Source organism: Ornithodoros turicata, chromosome 9 (genome assembly GCF_037126465.1).
Source record: "Ornithodoros turicata isolate Travis chromosome 9, ASM3712646v1, whole genome shotgun sequence".
In the NCBI taxonomy this organism is placed as follows: domain Eukaryota; kingdom Metazoa; phylum Arthropoda; class Arachnida; order Ixodida; family Argasidae; genus Ornithodoros; species Ornithodoros turicata.
Genome location: NC_088209.1, coordinates 13,612,637 through 13,629,777, shown reverse-complemented (window position 1 = coordinate 13,629,777; position 17,141 = coordinate 13,612,637). Strand labels below are relative to the sequence as shown.

The 17,141-nt window shown below is 48.2% G+C and overlaps 1 protein-coding gene and 1 long non-coding RNA gene across 2 annotated transcripts in view; both read right to left on the bottom strand.

Moving 5' to 3' along the window:
• The window catches only part of LOC135368157 (hemicentin-1-like), a 111,992-nt gene that overhangs the window by 78,775 nt on the left and 16,076 nt on the right, over nucleotides 1–17,141 (bottom strand). The window contains exons 5-12 of the mRNA XM_064601280.1: nucleotides 14,376–14,660; nucleotides 9,307–9,594; nucleotides 6,081–6,283; nucleotides 5,419–5,542; nucleotides 3,934–4,066; nucleotides 2,613–2,746; nucleotides 915–1,066; nucleotides 723–855 (exon numbers count right to left, since the gene is read on the bottom strand). Of these exons, the coding sequence (XP_064457350.1) occupies nucleotides 723–855; nucleotides 915–1,066; nucleotides 2,613–2,746; nucleotides 3,934–4,066; nucleotides 5,419–5,542; nucleotides 6,081–6,283; nucleotides 9,307–9,594; nucleotides 14,376–14,660 (1,452 nt within the window). The remainder of the gene's footprint in view (nucleotides 1–722; nucleotides 856–914; nucleotides 1,067–2,612; nucleotides 2,747–3,933; nucleotides 4,067–5,418; nucleotides 5,543–6,080; nucleotides 6,284–9,306; nucleotides 9,595–14,375; nucleotides 14,661–17,141) is intronic.
• On the bottom strand, nucleotides 15,280–16,043 carry LOC135368159 (uncharacterized). Its single transcript, XR_010414707.1, has 2 exons — nucleotides 15,932–16,043; nucleotides 15,280–15,460 (listed from the first exon to the last, which is right to left on the bottom strand). It is a non-coding gene; the product is annotated as an uncharacterized LOC135368159 (long non-coding RNA).

Below are 17,141 nucleotides of genomic sequence, written 5' to 3'. Positions count from 1 at the left end.
ACAACCTTTCAATGTTAAGAGGGTAGAGTAGAGTAGAGTAAAGTAGAAGTAGCTGCGTTTTGGAGCTTGGTGACGCCCGAGTTTGGGGTCTGCTGCTCCATTTCTTTTAGTTGAGGAGTATGTTCCTCTTCTTCGCTTGTATGTCGGCTGGGGGAGGGGGTTAGCTGGATTAGGTAGCTTGTTGATGATTACATTTATAGATTGCAGGAGGATCGTCCTTTGCACTTTGGATCTATCTGCTGATTGTCAACATGCGGAGTTTCTTCTTCAGTGGACCTGTCCTAATATTTCTGCACGATTTGCGTTTCCTTGAGGAAGTCCAGAAGATGTTAAGAGGGAATTGAGTGCAAAACATTGACACGCACAAGAGACCAGAGGTACATGAACTATAGAGCTAGTAGGAAGGAACTATAGTATGGCTAGCATTGTTAGAAGATTCAATCCTTCGTCTGATAGCGAAACCGAAGCTGATGCAACAGCTTCCATAATGCCGGATAATGTAGTCTCTAGATCTCCCTTCGCAGAGAACTTGCTGATTTGTTGAAAAGTTCTATCGGCTTGGGCTAATAACCTCACGCATCCTTCATACCTTTCATAAAGTGCTATTCCATGTCCCCTTCGTCGCCTGGCCGTGCGAATGTTTTGTACTGGATCTCCTCCCAGTACGTACACACGAGCCGAAACAACAGTTTTTAATAATAATGTTAAAAGCAGTTCTTTACCAGCTACTGTGAAAGCTATTGATGCAGTTGCTGTTCCAGCCAAGTTACTTCCGATGCAAGAGTACTTTCCGGAATGACGTAGCATCGCGCTGGGAATCTGTAGGGCTTGACCGTTATCGGCAAAAGTCATATTCTGCGTCCGTAAGTAGGTGATGAAACGTCTGATGTCTTGGAGGCTATGCAGCAACTTACCCTTATGGATGTCGAGTTCAAGTCGAGAACATTTCCATCGTAAAGCCAAGTGATCATAGGGACTGGATTACCCGTTACCCGGCAGTTAAGCTGCGCAGGATCTGACTCCAGGACGAGCCCTTTGTTCTGGCTCAGGTGGACCCGTGGAGGTTCTGAAAAGAAATAGTTCATATTCACGAAATCTAGTACAACAACAACAGCAACCTTGTTTTCAGAAGGAGAGTGGGGAGGTTCATCGCAAGAGGCGATACTCTACCCCATTGCTGGTGGGGACGTGGGGTATAAAATACAGAGCCCCTTCACAATAACGATCGGAATCCGGCGGTGTCCAGAAATGTCAAAAGGGCTTTGAGCGCTGATCGTTGCTGGGCTGGATTGGGCCAGGGACCAAGCAATTTCGATAGGGAGAAGGGGGCGAGAGTCCAGCTGGGGAAGGGACTCGGACAGTGAGATCCGGGAAGGTTGGTAGTGAGGGCAACGAAGAAGAATGTGCTCCAGATCCTCTAGAGCAGTGTTTCCCAAAGTGTGGTCCGCGGACCCCTGGGGGTCCGCGAGAGTGTCCGTGGGGGTCCGCGACCGTCTCTCACATTTCAGTTAGGATTTTCGTACCCACAAACACGCGCACGTACATGCTGCCCGATTTCCAAAGACCGAGAACTTCCGGAGGAGGAGGAGGAGGAGGAGTGTCGTTGGGAGGAACCGAGAGGTCTGCCTGCCTGATTAGGCGGCATGTTTCTCGGGAAGGGAAAGGTGGTGGAGAGGAGGAGAGGAAAGAGTGAAGTGGAAGACCGAGCGGAATCCGCTCGGGGGGAGGATAGCTGCGTCCATGGGCCGACTTCAGGGGAACTGTGCCGGCATACGCCTATTACACATCTGATGGAAACCCAGGAAAAACCCCAGACGGCACAGCCGGCCCGCGGATTCGAACCGCGGACCTCCCAGTCTCCAAGCGCACGCGTTACCGCTGCGCCACCGGAGCTGGTCGAGAACTTCCAAAATTGCTACGAACATGCTTCAACGGCTAGCTTCTAATTTCTGATAGAAATGTCCTGCAATGCACGTTTGTCCGCGTCATACACATACAAACAAGAAGAAGAAACCAGTCCGGAATTGTTTCTGGAGCTGTATCGAAAGCACGCAGCAGCTGACGAGGTTGCTAGTTATGCATTGGTTGTGACGGTGTGTGTGTGTGGGGGGGGGGGGGGGGGTCCGTGAATTGGTTCTCATCGCTTCCGGGGGTCCGTCACCGCCAAAAGTTTGGGAAACACTGCTCTAGAGCACCACAGTGGCAGCAGGTGGGAGAGTCAACAAAATCTAGTATCTTGACATAAATCAATATATTTTTCATATCTTTCGTTGGTCCCTAATTGACTGGAGACGCTTTCGAATTACGTGACCGGTTGCCGTAAAACAAGTGATTGAGGCTCTGCACATATCGGTGTCGAGTACGCCCTTCTCGTGAAATAATGGCTTGAGTGTACCTTTATTATTTGTATCCTTATCTTTATCCCAATAATTACCACCCGGACGGTGTGCTGTTCGTATCACTATTCAATGCCACGTTAGAAACTGTCTTTCTCTCTTTTTTTTTTTTTTTTTTTTACTCCTGTAACGATTGATAACGTGTGGGTTGCACTCATCTTCCACTGTTGTTCTCCTTTTTCGGTCACACGAGTACATAAAGGAAACAAAACTCACCATGAACTTCGACGTCGAACGTTTTTTCTGCCAAACCCGCTTCGTTTTCAGCGATACAGGAGTAGGCACCTCGGTCTGATGCGTGGACACGGTGGATGACCAGATACCTGGCTACATGCAGTATGTTGTCCACCCTGTGACGGAGACAACCCATAAATGTGACATGATGTTTATTCCTATACTACATCGTTTTCCCGTGGACGCGCAGCACAGGCTAGCCGGAGGAGCACTTGAAAACTGTTTACCGCCCAAGGCAGATAGAAGGAGAGCGCACGTGTCGTGTGCTTCCGCCCTGGTGTCGCTTAGAGTCACTAAATAAGTGTACCGAGTATCGCAATCCTTTTTTCCTCGCCAGAGCCGCCGTTCGGTGTCCGCGATTGGCTCGATCGTGTCACGTGGTTTCTCCTTCCAAGAACGTGCCGTCCATGTTCAGTCTCAAAACAGGTTTCCAAACACAGGGGTGACACAAACCCGCCATTGTTGTAGCTACCCTAAAGCGGGTGTTTTTGGCAAAGCTGCCATCTTGTCCTGGTCCCACGTCATAGAAAACGTCATTTTCAGGTCATGTGACTTTGTTTTCATGTCGTTTTGCCACTTACCGAGACATTTTCGTCGTCATAACGCCAGGAGATGAACGTATTTTGCCTGCGTAAACTATATGTTGTGCTTCTTCCGCAACATGGTGGCCCATTTCTCCTTAGTTTAAATACATCGCATCGGCTCAGTGAGTCCTAACGCGCGGTCGTCATTACATCTTTGGAAGTCGTCAACAGTACGAGGCCCTATGTGTAAAACTGCGCGTTTTACTGCGAGATTATCGGATAGAAATAATTACCGTGATCGAAAGACATCCAAAACGTCGCGCAGAAGCAACAACCGCATTGTGTACAGACGGTTTGGCCGCCGATAACGGGCGCCGCCATCTTTAAGGTCACGTGTGCCTCGACGTTTGCTGTGACGTGCGAGCAGGACCTGTCCAGGATGCATTGCGTTCGCCCAGCACGCTTTCGTCTACGGAGCAATACATTGGATGCCACCCCCGTGTTTCCAAAACAGACTTCTTCGGTTGCGAGCTGGTTCGACTGCGTGCTGCTCTCCAGCGGAGAAGGGAGGAGATTGGCGCCCCGTTGCTAGGCGACGCAGGTGCGCCGGACCAAAGATGGCGGTCTCGCTCGCCGGCGTGGCCCAGTGTCGCTACTCTGCTCCCTATTTGGTGACTCTAGTGTCGCTTTTCTTCTTTCTGGCTTGGGCGGTAAACGGTGGCTGCCGAAGCGCTGGGTGTGAGGATGGCTCGAAAACGGTGTAAAAGTACGATGCTTACTCGTAAGGTTCGCCGTTTCTTGTCCAGTAGACGAGAGCGTTTGGTCTAGAATCTACGTCACAATCGAGAACCAGAGGCCGATTCTCGATCACCTCGATGGTCTCTCGCAGCGAGCCAGAAATTGTTGGAGGCACTGCACAGGTCAGGTTGGTGGAGAGGTAGAGAGACAGACGTAAGTCGAAAAAAGAAGTCAGAGATGTTGGCGGTTCGTTGCGTCCTCCTCTTGAACATGAGACAATTGATGTTCTGAGGCTGGAACCTGAGGCTTTGTATGTATTTGTCCTTTCTATGTGCTCCTAGCCTCAGAACATTAATTGTCTCGTGTTTTACAGATGCCGCTCGCGTCGATCCCGTCGTATGAATGTGTGTATGAGTGAGAACAAATGTAAGAGTGAATGGAGGATGAGTGAGAGAGTGGTTTGTTTGTCCCTTCAGATGACGCATCTTTGGGAGTCGCTGGGGGGGAGGGGGTTTAGTTTAGCTCAGTTGGTAGAGCCCTGGACCGGTTATCCAGAAGATGTGGGTTCGAGTCCTACGGTTGGCTAACCTTTTCAGTGACTTCCATCTTTCATAATCTTTCATCTTAAAACAGGACTTGACCGCGTCGCACGCTCTTAGGCCCTGACTGATTAAAGACTGGAGGCGTCTGCGTTATTGTAACACTTACTCAGTTATGTCAATTGTCACAAAAAAGCCTACGCACGGCGCTTTACAAAAATCGGGTGTGATAACAGCATCATTTTCTGCAGTAGGGCCTTCATCGTGCTATGCGGTGAAGTTCTGTTTCAAGACTGCAATATTCAAGAATGAATGGTAATGAACTGACCCGTATTGCCTTCTTACACTCTAAAAACAGAACTTCACCACATAGCACGGTGAAGGCCTACCATTGCACAGAATGAGACCTTCGTCACTCCCGTTCTGAACAAGGCGCGGATCGCACGTCATTGTTGGAACTGCAAAAGTGTTCAAAAAGTGCGCACGCCTTCCGTTTTTAGCCAATCAGGCGGCAGAAGGATGCCATTCAGAATAGTGGTTGGCTAAGAGCCTGGGATGTAGTGAAACAATCGAGCACATACTGCGAGACTGCCGTGCGTTCTGCGCGCGAAGCTCATCTCCCTCACTCCTGCTCGGGCGCGCTGGCGGACATGCTCTGCCCCTGTGGTTCTTACGCCGAACGTTCTCTTTCTGCAGGAGGCGGGTCTTGTCCAACGACCCCTAGAATACTTTGCAATCCCCGACGAATTCACGCACCCTCAACGTATCTCCACCCTTCATCCTCCATCCGTCTTTTCTTTTCTTCCTTCTCTTTTTTTTTTTGCTATAGTCACGACGACGCCCACTGCTGTGCGCCCAACAACGACGAGCCGGTAATGCCAGTACCTCCCCCCCCCCCTGCTCTGTTTTTAGAGTGTGGCAATGCTCTCTTCGCAGTAACAAGAAACTCCACTACACGCAAGTATACTCCATTGCACAGCAACTTACCGAGTACGTCCACATGAAAGTCTCCCTCCGCTGTACCGACCTTGTTTGATGCCAGGCACGTATATTTTCCGTGATCCGACACTTGGGCCTCGCTTATCTGCAGTACCTCCTCCTTGAGCAATGTCTGAGGTAAAGAACGCTATTATTGGTCATCAGTTGATAGTCTGGTCTTTTGAGAAGACACTCGCATTGTACGTCGTGCCCTCTAGCAACAGTACTTCACAGCATAGTACGGTGTGCGCCAACCAACCACTTGCATGAATGATATACAGTGAACCTTCGTTAATATGACCCCCTTTAATCTGACATACACGCTTTATGACCATACTCCTGGGGAACAATGCAGTGTAACCCCTGCAAATCCCCTCCGTTAATATGACAATTCCGCACTATGACCAAAATTTTCGGGAACGACCATGGTCATAATAACGAGGGTTCACTGTATGGCTACCATTTCTGATTCGAAAAGAGAGGGATCGTACGCCCCTTTGGGACAGTTTGGTTAAACGAAAATTGCAAAGGACGAAAATTGCAAAAGACTTCGCCACGAAGCCTTCGTAGGAGGACCTCCGGTCAAAGTAACGAGCGAACGAACGGCACGCATGGAATGATTTTCGTGAAAACAAGATGTAGTATACATAAGAAAAACCACGTTATCTCACCACGTGCCGTGTGCTCCTGTCATCCAGTGGGAGGCCATCTTTCAACCAAATAACCGTAGGATGAGGCGTTCCCGTCACTTGACACTCAAGGACAACGCTGCTGTTCTTCAAGACGTGAACATTCCCTGAGACTTCGTCCGCCCTTTGGGAATATGCCGCCGTTTCTTCCACTCTGGGCACCCTCTTTTGAATCTGTGGAGGAACTGTCACGATGCACGCATTTCACAAGTGATCGCTGATCATCTAAAGGTTTCAACCGGTTTCAAAGGCTGCAAGATATGAGCACACAGTGGTCATCACGTTCACATGACTACGCGACTCGTTCACGACGTCTTTCTCGTTTTTTTCTTCTTTTTTCTTTTTTTTTTTCTGCTTTTGTTTAATACCTGCCTCTCAGACGCTTTTTGTACCCCCACTGACCGTACGATTTCGAGGCTTACTGTGAGGCAATTCATTATTCCATTTTACCGCATTATCACCAGCGATGGGCGCAGCGTTTCTCAAAAAGTGCTGCTATTATTATTTATTTATTTTTTCATTCCGTGTTAACGCCGCTAACGAAGCAATTGTGGCTATGAGCGCCGTACAGACGCGGCCAGATGGAGAGAGGACAGCAGGAAGCTAGGGTGGGAGAACAGGGGTTGCGTCCTGGGCCGACTTCAGGGGGAACTGTGCCGACATTCTTCTGGAGTCTCTTCAGCAAACGCAGGGAAAACCTCAGGCAGATTCGAACCCTACCACCTCTCAGTCTTCAGCACTCGCCTTGTGTTACTTGACCGCCTACGAAGTCTCGCTCTCAGAGAGAGCCTCATGCGACATGACCGCGGATGGCGCGCCTAAACCCCCATCATGCAAATGATCTAAACTAACCCTAACTTACTCGATATAGCGATTATAATAGAGGTGAATAGTGGATGGTGAAAGGGCCGACTTCTAAGGGAACTGTGCCGACATATATCTCAAAGCGTCTGAGGAAACGCCCTAGGAAAAGCCCCAGCCAGCACAGCCGGCACCGGGATTCGAACCCGGTAAGATTCGAATCTCGGCGTAACATGGCCAGCACGCTAACCACTGAGCCACGGGAGCTGGATTTTTTTATTTATTTATTTTTTTTTTTTTTTGAATGGGAGTTAATAGCGATTGTTACAACACCATTGAAGCTTACCGTGCCTATCGGAACCAATGGCAAGGAGCGTAACTAAGAATCTTATCTGATGATAGGGTACGGTAGCCCACTTGCCTATCGGTAACGTTCTAATAACGCTCGCTTTCATTTTCCAGAGGTATCACCGAAAACAAAAAAGCAATAAAACGTTTCTCGTTTCACGTATCACATAGTGATTTGACATTTCACCGGAGCACATGTGGTTTTCATTAAAATAGCTGAAAATTCGGTGCCAAACATTGAGAGAAGCAACAAGCGTTCGCGGAAGTTAGTTGATAAGTTGAGTTGAGTGAGTTGCGTTCTCTTTGCTTATTTGTTTCGCTCTCCTGTTATTTGGGCTCTGCATGATGCAGGTTGCGGGTAATCGGGGTAATCGAACTGCTACCGTGGATATAACGCTGTACTGTTGAAGCGTGAGCAATGCGGGCATACCCGCATGAGACGCAGTGGGTGGCACATTCGCGAGAGCTGCGCCGGGCACTGATTTACTTACCCGCGTACATCACTACTGATGATGATCCACTTTTCCAATCGTTCCACCCCACCCATCACAGAGGCAGGGTGCTCTCTGTCGCGTGAGGTCAGCTGGACGCTCGACATACATTTGACGTGGTGAATACGGGTGAACAACAACAACAACTTTATAAGGAGATGATGGATGGGGAGTTTCATCGCCGGGGGCGATGCTCTACCTGATTACTGGATGTGATGCGGGGAATGAAATAATGAGCCCCTTCACAATAAGGATGGAAGTCCTATGGTATCCAGGAAGGTGAAGAGAGCTTTGAGGGCAGAGCGTTGGTGGGCTGGATGTGGCCAGGGACCAAGCAATTTTGTGTGAGAGGGGGGGGGGGCGAGAGAGTAGCAGGGACCCGGAGAGTACGGTTCGGGAAGGTTGGTAGTATGGGCAATAGAGAAGAATATGCTCTAGATCTTCTACAGCAATCCGCAATGACTGCATTGGGGAGAGTCAACTTCTCTCAAAATGAAAAAGCCGCATCGAGGCGCATTCGACGAATTAATGTGGCATCTTGATAGAGAGGTGAGCCGAGGCATGCGGAAAGCGTGCGCTGGGTCAACTCTGGACTACGGAACTCTCTGGACGGATCAACTCTGGAATACGGGTGAACAACGTGTACAGTGAACCCTCGTTAATATGACCTCCGATAATCTGACATACGCGCTTTACGACCATACTCTTGGGGAACAATTTAGAGAAACCTCTGCAAATGCCCCCGTTAATATGACAATTCCGCATTATGACCAAAATTTTCGGGAACGACCATGGTCATAATATCGAGGGTTCACTGTATTGTGATAAAATCTGCCTTTCTGGCGGTATAGTGGCGCGGGACTACAAAGCGATGTGCCTGCCGGTGAGGGGACGAGAATCTTATGTCCTTTGTCGATTTCACGAAGAACTTTGCATGCGTTTGCCATAAAGCATCCGAAAAAAAAAAAAAAACAGAGAACGCAGCCAGAGAGCACAGAGCATAAAGCCGGACTGCCGGCAACCATGCAGTACATGATGACGAATAGCAGCAAGATGACAAGGACAGAGTAGAAGTAGACAGGACGACTGCAGACTATCAACTAAAAATATACAGAGAGGACAAGGTTTATGCTGCCTGCTGGGAGATAGCACTCAACATCTTATCCATGCGTGGAAAATCTATTTCCACATCTGCTAACGTGACAGAAGGGGAGCTGGCACATCTGTCTTTACACGTGGCAATAAGAAATGCCTCCATTATCTCCCGCACCAACTGATCTTTATGAACTGCCAGCACCTCGGTCTGATTGAAGAACGGCATACACTTAGAATCACGGCAATGGACGCTCAAGTGACCGGATGGGGTTCTTAAAAGTGAAGAGGCATGTTCCATAAGCCTAATGTTAAAGCATCTACGTGATTGACCAACATAGCATCTGCCACACTGAAGCGGTAGACGATAACAAGCTAGCAGTCTACGAATGGCTGTCGATGTTTCACATTACCCATCCATCCAGCGGCTTCGCGAAACCTTCGCGACGGGCGGTCTTTATCTGCCCAGCACGTACCTTGCACTTGCACGGCGAATCGCTGCTCCAGCCTCCCCGCTTCGTTAACCGCGATGCACGAGTAGTTCCCGCCATCTTTGTGAAGAATGCGTAGGAACCTCAGGCGTCTTCCGTCTGCCGAGATTTTCAGAAAAGGATTGGCTCTCTCGTTCAAAAGGTGTCCCTCCTTCAGCCAGCGGATGGAGGGCGGTGGGGCACCAAAGGCTGGGCACTGGAGCACGGCTGGATGGTTTTCAATGACATCAACCAGGTCGGACCAGTGCTCCGATCTGTCCAACTTTGGTGGCACTGCAGAGAAAGAGGGAGAAAGCGCTAAAGTCATTTGGAATCAGCGTCATGCAAGGTATGTCTACCCAAGCAGCACAATGTATACAGAAAGTCGAGTGCGATGGGGGTGGACGGTATGTGTCTTATCAATGTTATTTAGTTTCACAATTGTGTTCAAGGCCTTCCACCTACACTCTAAGAAGAAAAGGAGTATTTTTACTCCTTTTGGGGAGTAATTGCATTGCCACAAAAAATAGTCCCTTTCGGGAGTAAATGCACGGGAGTAAATGAATGTCACAGAGTGAAGACCGCATTTCACGCGCTGTTGTAAGAGTCCCAGGTACATAATGGGTGCGCATGCATGAACACACTTTGAAGCACACCGTCAACCATGATATATCGAGTTATATAAAATCTTGCGCCATACTAGGGCACAATTTGCGAAAAAAGATGCGCTAGCTGTTTCTTACTCTGTGTGGCTGGAAAATTGCTACGTTGTCTGAGGTGTACAGCCTTATGTCGATCAAATTGACCCAGTGCACACATTTACGTAGACTGTTGCATTCAGGCGTCCATTCGCGAAGTTTAGTGACAATTTGCAGTCCTGGGGAGTAAATGCCGGGACTAAATGTTGGGTTTGGGGACTAAAATGGGGAGTAATTGCAGACTAGGGGAGTAGAAGCTGCAATTACTCCCCGTTTTACTCCTTTTTTTCTTAGAGTGTACCCGTCCACCCCTATTCCACTAGACTTTCAGTACATTGCGCTCCTTGGGTAAATAAACCTTGGGACACGCTTGCACACGTGACGCGGAGACCTCAAGTAACATCAGTATTCAAGTGAGGATATTACGCGTGTTTTAGCTTGTTTGGCTAGTAGACTGTGACCAGCGGCATGGCCGAGTGGGCTAAGGCGTCCGCTCGTTGGTGGTAACCAAGGTCGTGCTGAAGACTGGGAGGTGGTGGGTTCGAATACTACCGCTGTCTGTGCTGTCTGAGGTTTTCTCTGGGTTTTCCGAAGACTTTCCAGACGAATGTCGGCACAGTTCCCCCTGAAGTCGGCCCAGGACGCATACTAATCCCCCTGTCCCCCACTCCTTCCTGCTGTCCTCTCTCCATCTGTCCACATCTATACGCCGCTCATAGCCACAGTTGCTTCGCGGCGCTAACACGCAATCAAAAAAAAAAGTAGACTGTGACTTGTCTAGTGGAAGCATTTTGTGCATTTAGTTTGCGCTGCATTATATTGAAACTGTATTGAATTGTATCTAACTTGTACTGCACAGGTTTACTTGGTCATATTAAAGATCCCGATCAGTACAAAAGAAACCTGCCTACGGCTGTCACGTGCTGATTAAATGTAGGAACACATTTCCCACTCAGGTGGTGAGATTATTGTATTTCAGTTGCATTCAAACTCACATCACATACTGTCTGGAAGCGGCGAGAAAGTGTAATTAAATTTCTTAGAACAAACTGCGCATGGTAAAAATTTGAGACTCGTTGAATGGCACTCCAGAAGGCTTTTTGCCACCCAATGAAGCGGTTTGCATGAGTGTACCTCATTAATTAGCCTAATTATTTTAACTGAATCGAAAATTTTGCGAAGAAAATGTTTCCTCTTTTTGCGTTAATTAGGAAGCCCGTGGTCACAACGCGCTATTCCCAATCGTAATTTAAAGTTTCTTCTACCATTCCCCAATTATTTGACATCCGAAAACTTGCCATCTCTTCAAGACCGTTTCCGGATTTCAACAGTGCCCCTATCGGCAAGGCCCAGCGACACTCCCACTGCGCATCGAAACAGCATGAGAAAAACAAAAGGAAAAAAAACGGAGGGCGGGGACCGTCACATTCACGCACTTTGTCTTCGCAAGCTTATCTGTTCATCAGTTACCGATAATCACCGATTGAATTGAATTGGAAAAAGAAAGAAAAATATAGAGAGGTTAGTCCTGACCCAGTCACAACTAACTACTCCTAAACGTGTTTGTGGGTGAAAAAAAAAAATGATGAGCTAGGAAAAAGAGAAGAACAAACAAAGAAAGAACCAAAATCACCGACATCCGATATTCTGTGCAGTTTTCTGTGTTGTCCTTTCCTGCTCCCCACACTTTTTGCGGGGCAACTTGAACGAGCGCGCCTTGATGAGCAAGTTCTTTTTTCCTTTTTCTTTCTTTTTTTTTGTGTCAAATTTTTGTGGAAACGTTGTAAAAGATCCTGTATTTGTGACTGAAATGGTGTGTTGTGGCCATGGGCTTTCTAATTAACGCAAAAAAACCTTACCTTTCTTTGGCAAATTCTTGAGTTTAATTAAGCTAATTAGAGTAATTAATGAGGTATACTCACAGAGACTGGCAAAAACCTTCACAAGTTTCGTGCACAAGGTTTCCCGTTTTTATCTCACGTAGATATATATATATATATACTTTTTTAGAAATTTAATGGCACTTTCTCACCGGACACCTTGTATAAGCCATATCTCATCCTTCTTTCGCCGTTTGTTAGTTTATCCTTTATTTCCTAATTCTTTTTTTTTTATTCTTTCATTCATTTTTTCTTTGTCGAATACCGAGCCGACGTCCCGTTTGGCTGACCTTTCTTCCCGTTTTTCCCCCTTGGTCTAATAAATATATCTCCCTTATCTGACTGCCCTTGAACGAGTACAAAAGTGGTCTGTCAGAATCATAATGTTCGCAAAACATTCTTCTTCACCCAGGATCTATTTACGCAGTTAAACATCTTAACAGTTGAACAACTGATATCACAAAAATGGGCGCATGTTATGTACAGCATTGACAGGAATAACGGACCTATCGCATGTCTCATTGCTACATCCTCCCAGCAGATCAACCCGTACACGTACCTAACGTAGCTTCAACCTCCCAATGTTTATGGTACTCGTATTATTCAGTATTTTGGAGTTGAATATGGAATCAATTGCCGTTCCAGGCAAAAAATAGTCAACAATTTTCAGTGGCATGCCGTCAATGCATTATCAGCGATCATTTCAGTGCATGGCAACAATATTGTATCTGTTGTCGCGAATTCGTTGTCATAGGTTTGTAGTGTTTACCTTACACTCCTCAATTGTAATATGACAAAAGAAAAGAAAAGACTAACTTCCTGTGGTACATGACGAAGCTGGAAAATCGTGGAAATTACACTTCGAGGAAAGAAATGAATTGTGCATATGCAGACTAGAGCGGGCAAGCTTGAGCTTCTGGGCATTACAACATGCTAACCGATGCATTGCCGCATCCATGGAGTTGCGTGGTGGTACCGCTGGGGGCGCTACCGGAAATCCGATATGAATGCTCATTGCCTAACGATACCAGCAGCACACCACACCCCGGCGGCATCCTGACATATCCTATATATATCCTATCCTGACGGTAACCTGACATCGGCATAGCCTATACGACTACATTGAAGGTCAAGTCTGCGACACTATATTTGTGTTGTTACGCTGATTTAGTTTCCGTGACCGTTTGCTCTATAGGCTTCAGCTCCCATAAGTACTTCGTCGTGCCCGGTAAGTAGGCAATGCGGTGACCCCTGGACGACGACGACGTGCTTCGTTTGCCACGAAGTACCGCGATGGTTCGTTGGTTCTATCGGCCATGTCCTGGAGAGAAGCAACGGACTGAGGCTCTCCAGGCCACTTCCGACCCTCCTCCGTAGGGGATAATCGCTGATCACGACTCACGTAGGGGAATACCATCTCCCCAATATTTGGTGCCCTCAAATACGAACACCACACCCCGGTGAATACCTCGATCTTCTAATAAAAGTGAATAAAAATATTCACGATAGAAATTGATGTTCTGAGTGTGGAACACAGAAGAAAAGACGAACACACAAAGCCTCAGGTGCCTAAGAACAATGAATGGACAAGGTAGGAAGTCACTCGAAAGGTTAGCCAGCTGTAGGACTCGAACCCACATCTTCTGGATTACATGTCCAGCGCTCTGCCGATAGATCTCTCACTGTTTGTAAGCAAATGACGTCATAGTGTCCGACAGCGCCACCAATTTGGTAGAGTTGAACTACGCTCGAACAAGGTCGCGCCGGAAAGTCGCGGTCTTCAGGGGATTACGATCAATTACGATGGTCACCGAAAGGGACGCGCCCTTCGGTCCTACTTTTCTTTCAATAGAGGCAAAGAACAAGTACCCATTCGTGGAACCCGGCCCTCCCATTTCGATTTGTTTCGGTTTCAGTCTGTCTACCAACGTCATGATGACGTTTCTCGAGTAGTGGTCTATTGAGCCAGGCTAACACGCCTCCCCAGTGCCTCCCACGTCCACCCCACGGCTCCCCAGTTTGGTTTCTGCTGGCTAAGCTTTTCAGTGACTTCCTCCCCTCTTCAAAAATCTTCCCTCGGCAGTCAGTGCGTGCGTCGTCTCCCCCCGTTTTGTCTTCACCTTGCACATGAAGCTTAAAACGACTTTAGGATCGACCTTCTACTATTTGTGAGATTGTGGTTGCAGATGACAGCATTGCTCATCGAGCTTAGGTGTTCGTAGTCCGTGTCACCAATGTAAGTGACACAGTATTCCTTTGCATGAGTCATGACCGCCGATGACGGACACAGAATGTCCTGGAGGGCCGGGTGTACTTGGAGGATTCTCATCCTGTGGCTTCACTCCAGGATGTTGCCAATAGAACTGACGAGCCAGTGCGATTGTGCGTGGGAGTAACGCACATCATCCTTCCTTGTCCTCGGACTGTCACATCCCTCTATACAAGCAACACGTCTCAAAATGCACACACCCTGTATGTACTGGGAGCATGTCCATACCTCTGATGTCCAGGACGAAAGTTTGTTCATCAGTTCCAACGTCGTTTCCTGCCACACATATGTATTGGCCGCGATCCTCGAAGACAACCTGCTGTAACCTTAGGTAGCGGTTTCGGTCAATCAGCATCACTCGAGGCTCCAAGGAGGTCGAAATAATTGCGGACTCCTTTAGCCACGTCACCGTAGGCTCGGGGCTGCCGTGTACAGGGCAATGAAAAGTAACCGACGATCCTTCGGTGACTACGACGTTCTTGGTTAGGTTGTCCCGGTGGATAACAGGAGGAACTATCAAAGAAGACAGGGTAATACATCGTACATGAAACAAAAAATACACGCCCAAACACAGTACTCGTGGTTATACGTCACGTGCCTCCCGCGCATTTAGCCTCAGAAGAGATTGACTGTTGTGGCAATGTGTCCCTCAAAGGACTATAATCACACCATTTGTCTTAGAATGTAGTATTTCAGTAAGGCAGACGTGCTCTGGTACGCGTTAGCGAGCCAACACTTTGCTGACGGTACTGAACACATACAACACTGAAATCTTTGTACCAGTGTTCGATTAGAAAATGGCAACATTTGCAAATTGTTTTCCGTTCGATCGTACGCATTTCTAGGACAATATTCAGCTTGCCCTTTACAGTTTTCAAGTTTGTGATCGAGATTCTTGTTTGCAGTAGTAAGTACTGACCACGTTTATCCGGAAACGCACATCTGGCCTGGACGCCATTAATTAGCAATTAGAGCTAATTGGGACCCCCCACATTAATCAGCACCCTCCAGGGAGCCATCACACTAATTGGGGAATGTCTATCTTGCGTCCAGACCAAGATGTGCGTTTCCGGATAATCGTGGTCATAAAAAATAAAAAAAATAGGCAGAAAATAAAATAAAAAGATAGAAATAGAGTGGAGAGAAACAATTTATTCGAAAATCAACGATGCCGCGGCGAAGAAGCCGCTCCGCAACACCCGAGTGACCAGCGTCCGCCATGTTGGTAGTTTGCACCCAGCAGTTGCAGAGATCGACGACAGGTGGCCACTTAGTTGCAAGGCATCACACCAGATGGCGCCACCATCATAGCTCTAGACGAGAAAGACAGAACAAGATACTAGCGGCGGGTAAAAATGACAGCACTGCTAAGCAAGTCTAGGCATGCGAGAGAAAAGGTCTAACCGCTACTGCTAAAACAGAAAACAGTACACATCGGGGAAAAAGGCTTACGGGAACGATCGCTTAGGCCCAACACTACGCAGCTAACACAAGGCGGGAACCACACATCGCTAAACATGCGAGAAAAGGCTTAGCACGAGCGCGGTCACCGCTAAACACGGCAAACATACGAGGAAAGAGGCTTACGGGGGCGATCGCTTAGCCCTAACCACAACACTATGCAGCTAACACAAGGCGGGAACCACACATCGCTAAACATGCGTCAACAGGCTTGGACACCGCAAAACAAGTCTAAACATGCGAGAAAAGGCTTAACACGAGCGCGGTCACCGCTAAACACGGCAAACATACGAGAAAAGGAGCGCGTCAAATCACTCACTCACCTTTTCCCCCGCGGCAACTTCCAGGCAGAAACTGAGCGAGCGCGGAGAACATACGTCTGCTCTCTACGAGATCCAGCCAGCAACTGAGCGAGCGCGCGGAGCGCACGTCCGTCTTCCGCGACGGTCCGAGAGAAACTGAGAGAGGCGACGCGCGCGCGCCCTCTGCTCCACCCGTCCGCGCATGCGCGCGCGCGCGCTGCTAGCTCCCTCTGCGCCGGCCGCGGGTGTTTTCGGTTTCGCCTCTCTGCTGCGCGCGCGCGCGCTCCTAGCGGCGACGGGTGGCTTTTCAGTTTCGCTTTCATTCTCCGTTCTTTGCGCGCGCGCGTTTATCTCTATAAAGGCAGCGCGCACCGCGCTCGCGTCATCATTCTGACCGATACGTGGAAAACGCCATGTGTGGTTTATTCTCCTGCGTTTCTCGTCGTCGCAAGGAAAAGACAAAAAACGAAGAACTTCGCGAATTTATACGCGGCATCGTGGAGGAAGCCTTTCAAGTCCACCGTCTGGAATGGTTGCAAGCACGTCAAGAAATGTGTCAGGACAAGATGAAGACGCTCGACCGCATCTTAGCGGCGGACAGACTGACGAAAAAGAAGTCCAACTTTAGCCTGGACAATCTGTATTGGGAACTGGTGGTTAGTGTGTCGCGCCCAGCGTAGAAGGATCCTGGGTTCGAATCCCACTCTGGGACGACTTGTACATGACGACAAGAAGACCCAGAGTGGGATTCGAACCCAGGATCCTTCTACGCTGGGCGCGACACACTAACCACCAATCTAATTCGTACTGCGTGACGTTTTTCGTATTGCGGGGTTCGTGTCTACACACGTCACAACATGTTCAAACACGTTCAAACATGTTCAAACACGTTCAATGACGTCATAGAGAGAGAGAGGAAGTAGTGTGTCCAGGGACGACTTCGTCGCCTGTGTCTAAACACGTCCAAACATGTTCAGACACGTTCAATGACGTCATAGAGAGGGTGAGAGAGGAACGAGTGTGTCCAGGGGCGACTTCGCCGCCCATGTTCAAACACGTCTTAACATGTTTAAACACGTTCAATGACGTCATAGAGAGTGAGAGGCAAAGCTTTACTATAAATGTCGAAGCGAACGTTCGATCGTCATTCCATCATGATCAGCTTGGTAGATCCTCGTAAGTAATACCCATGACGTCATCATCATCGTCGAAATGTTTGAAGAGTTTCGTT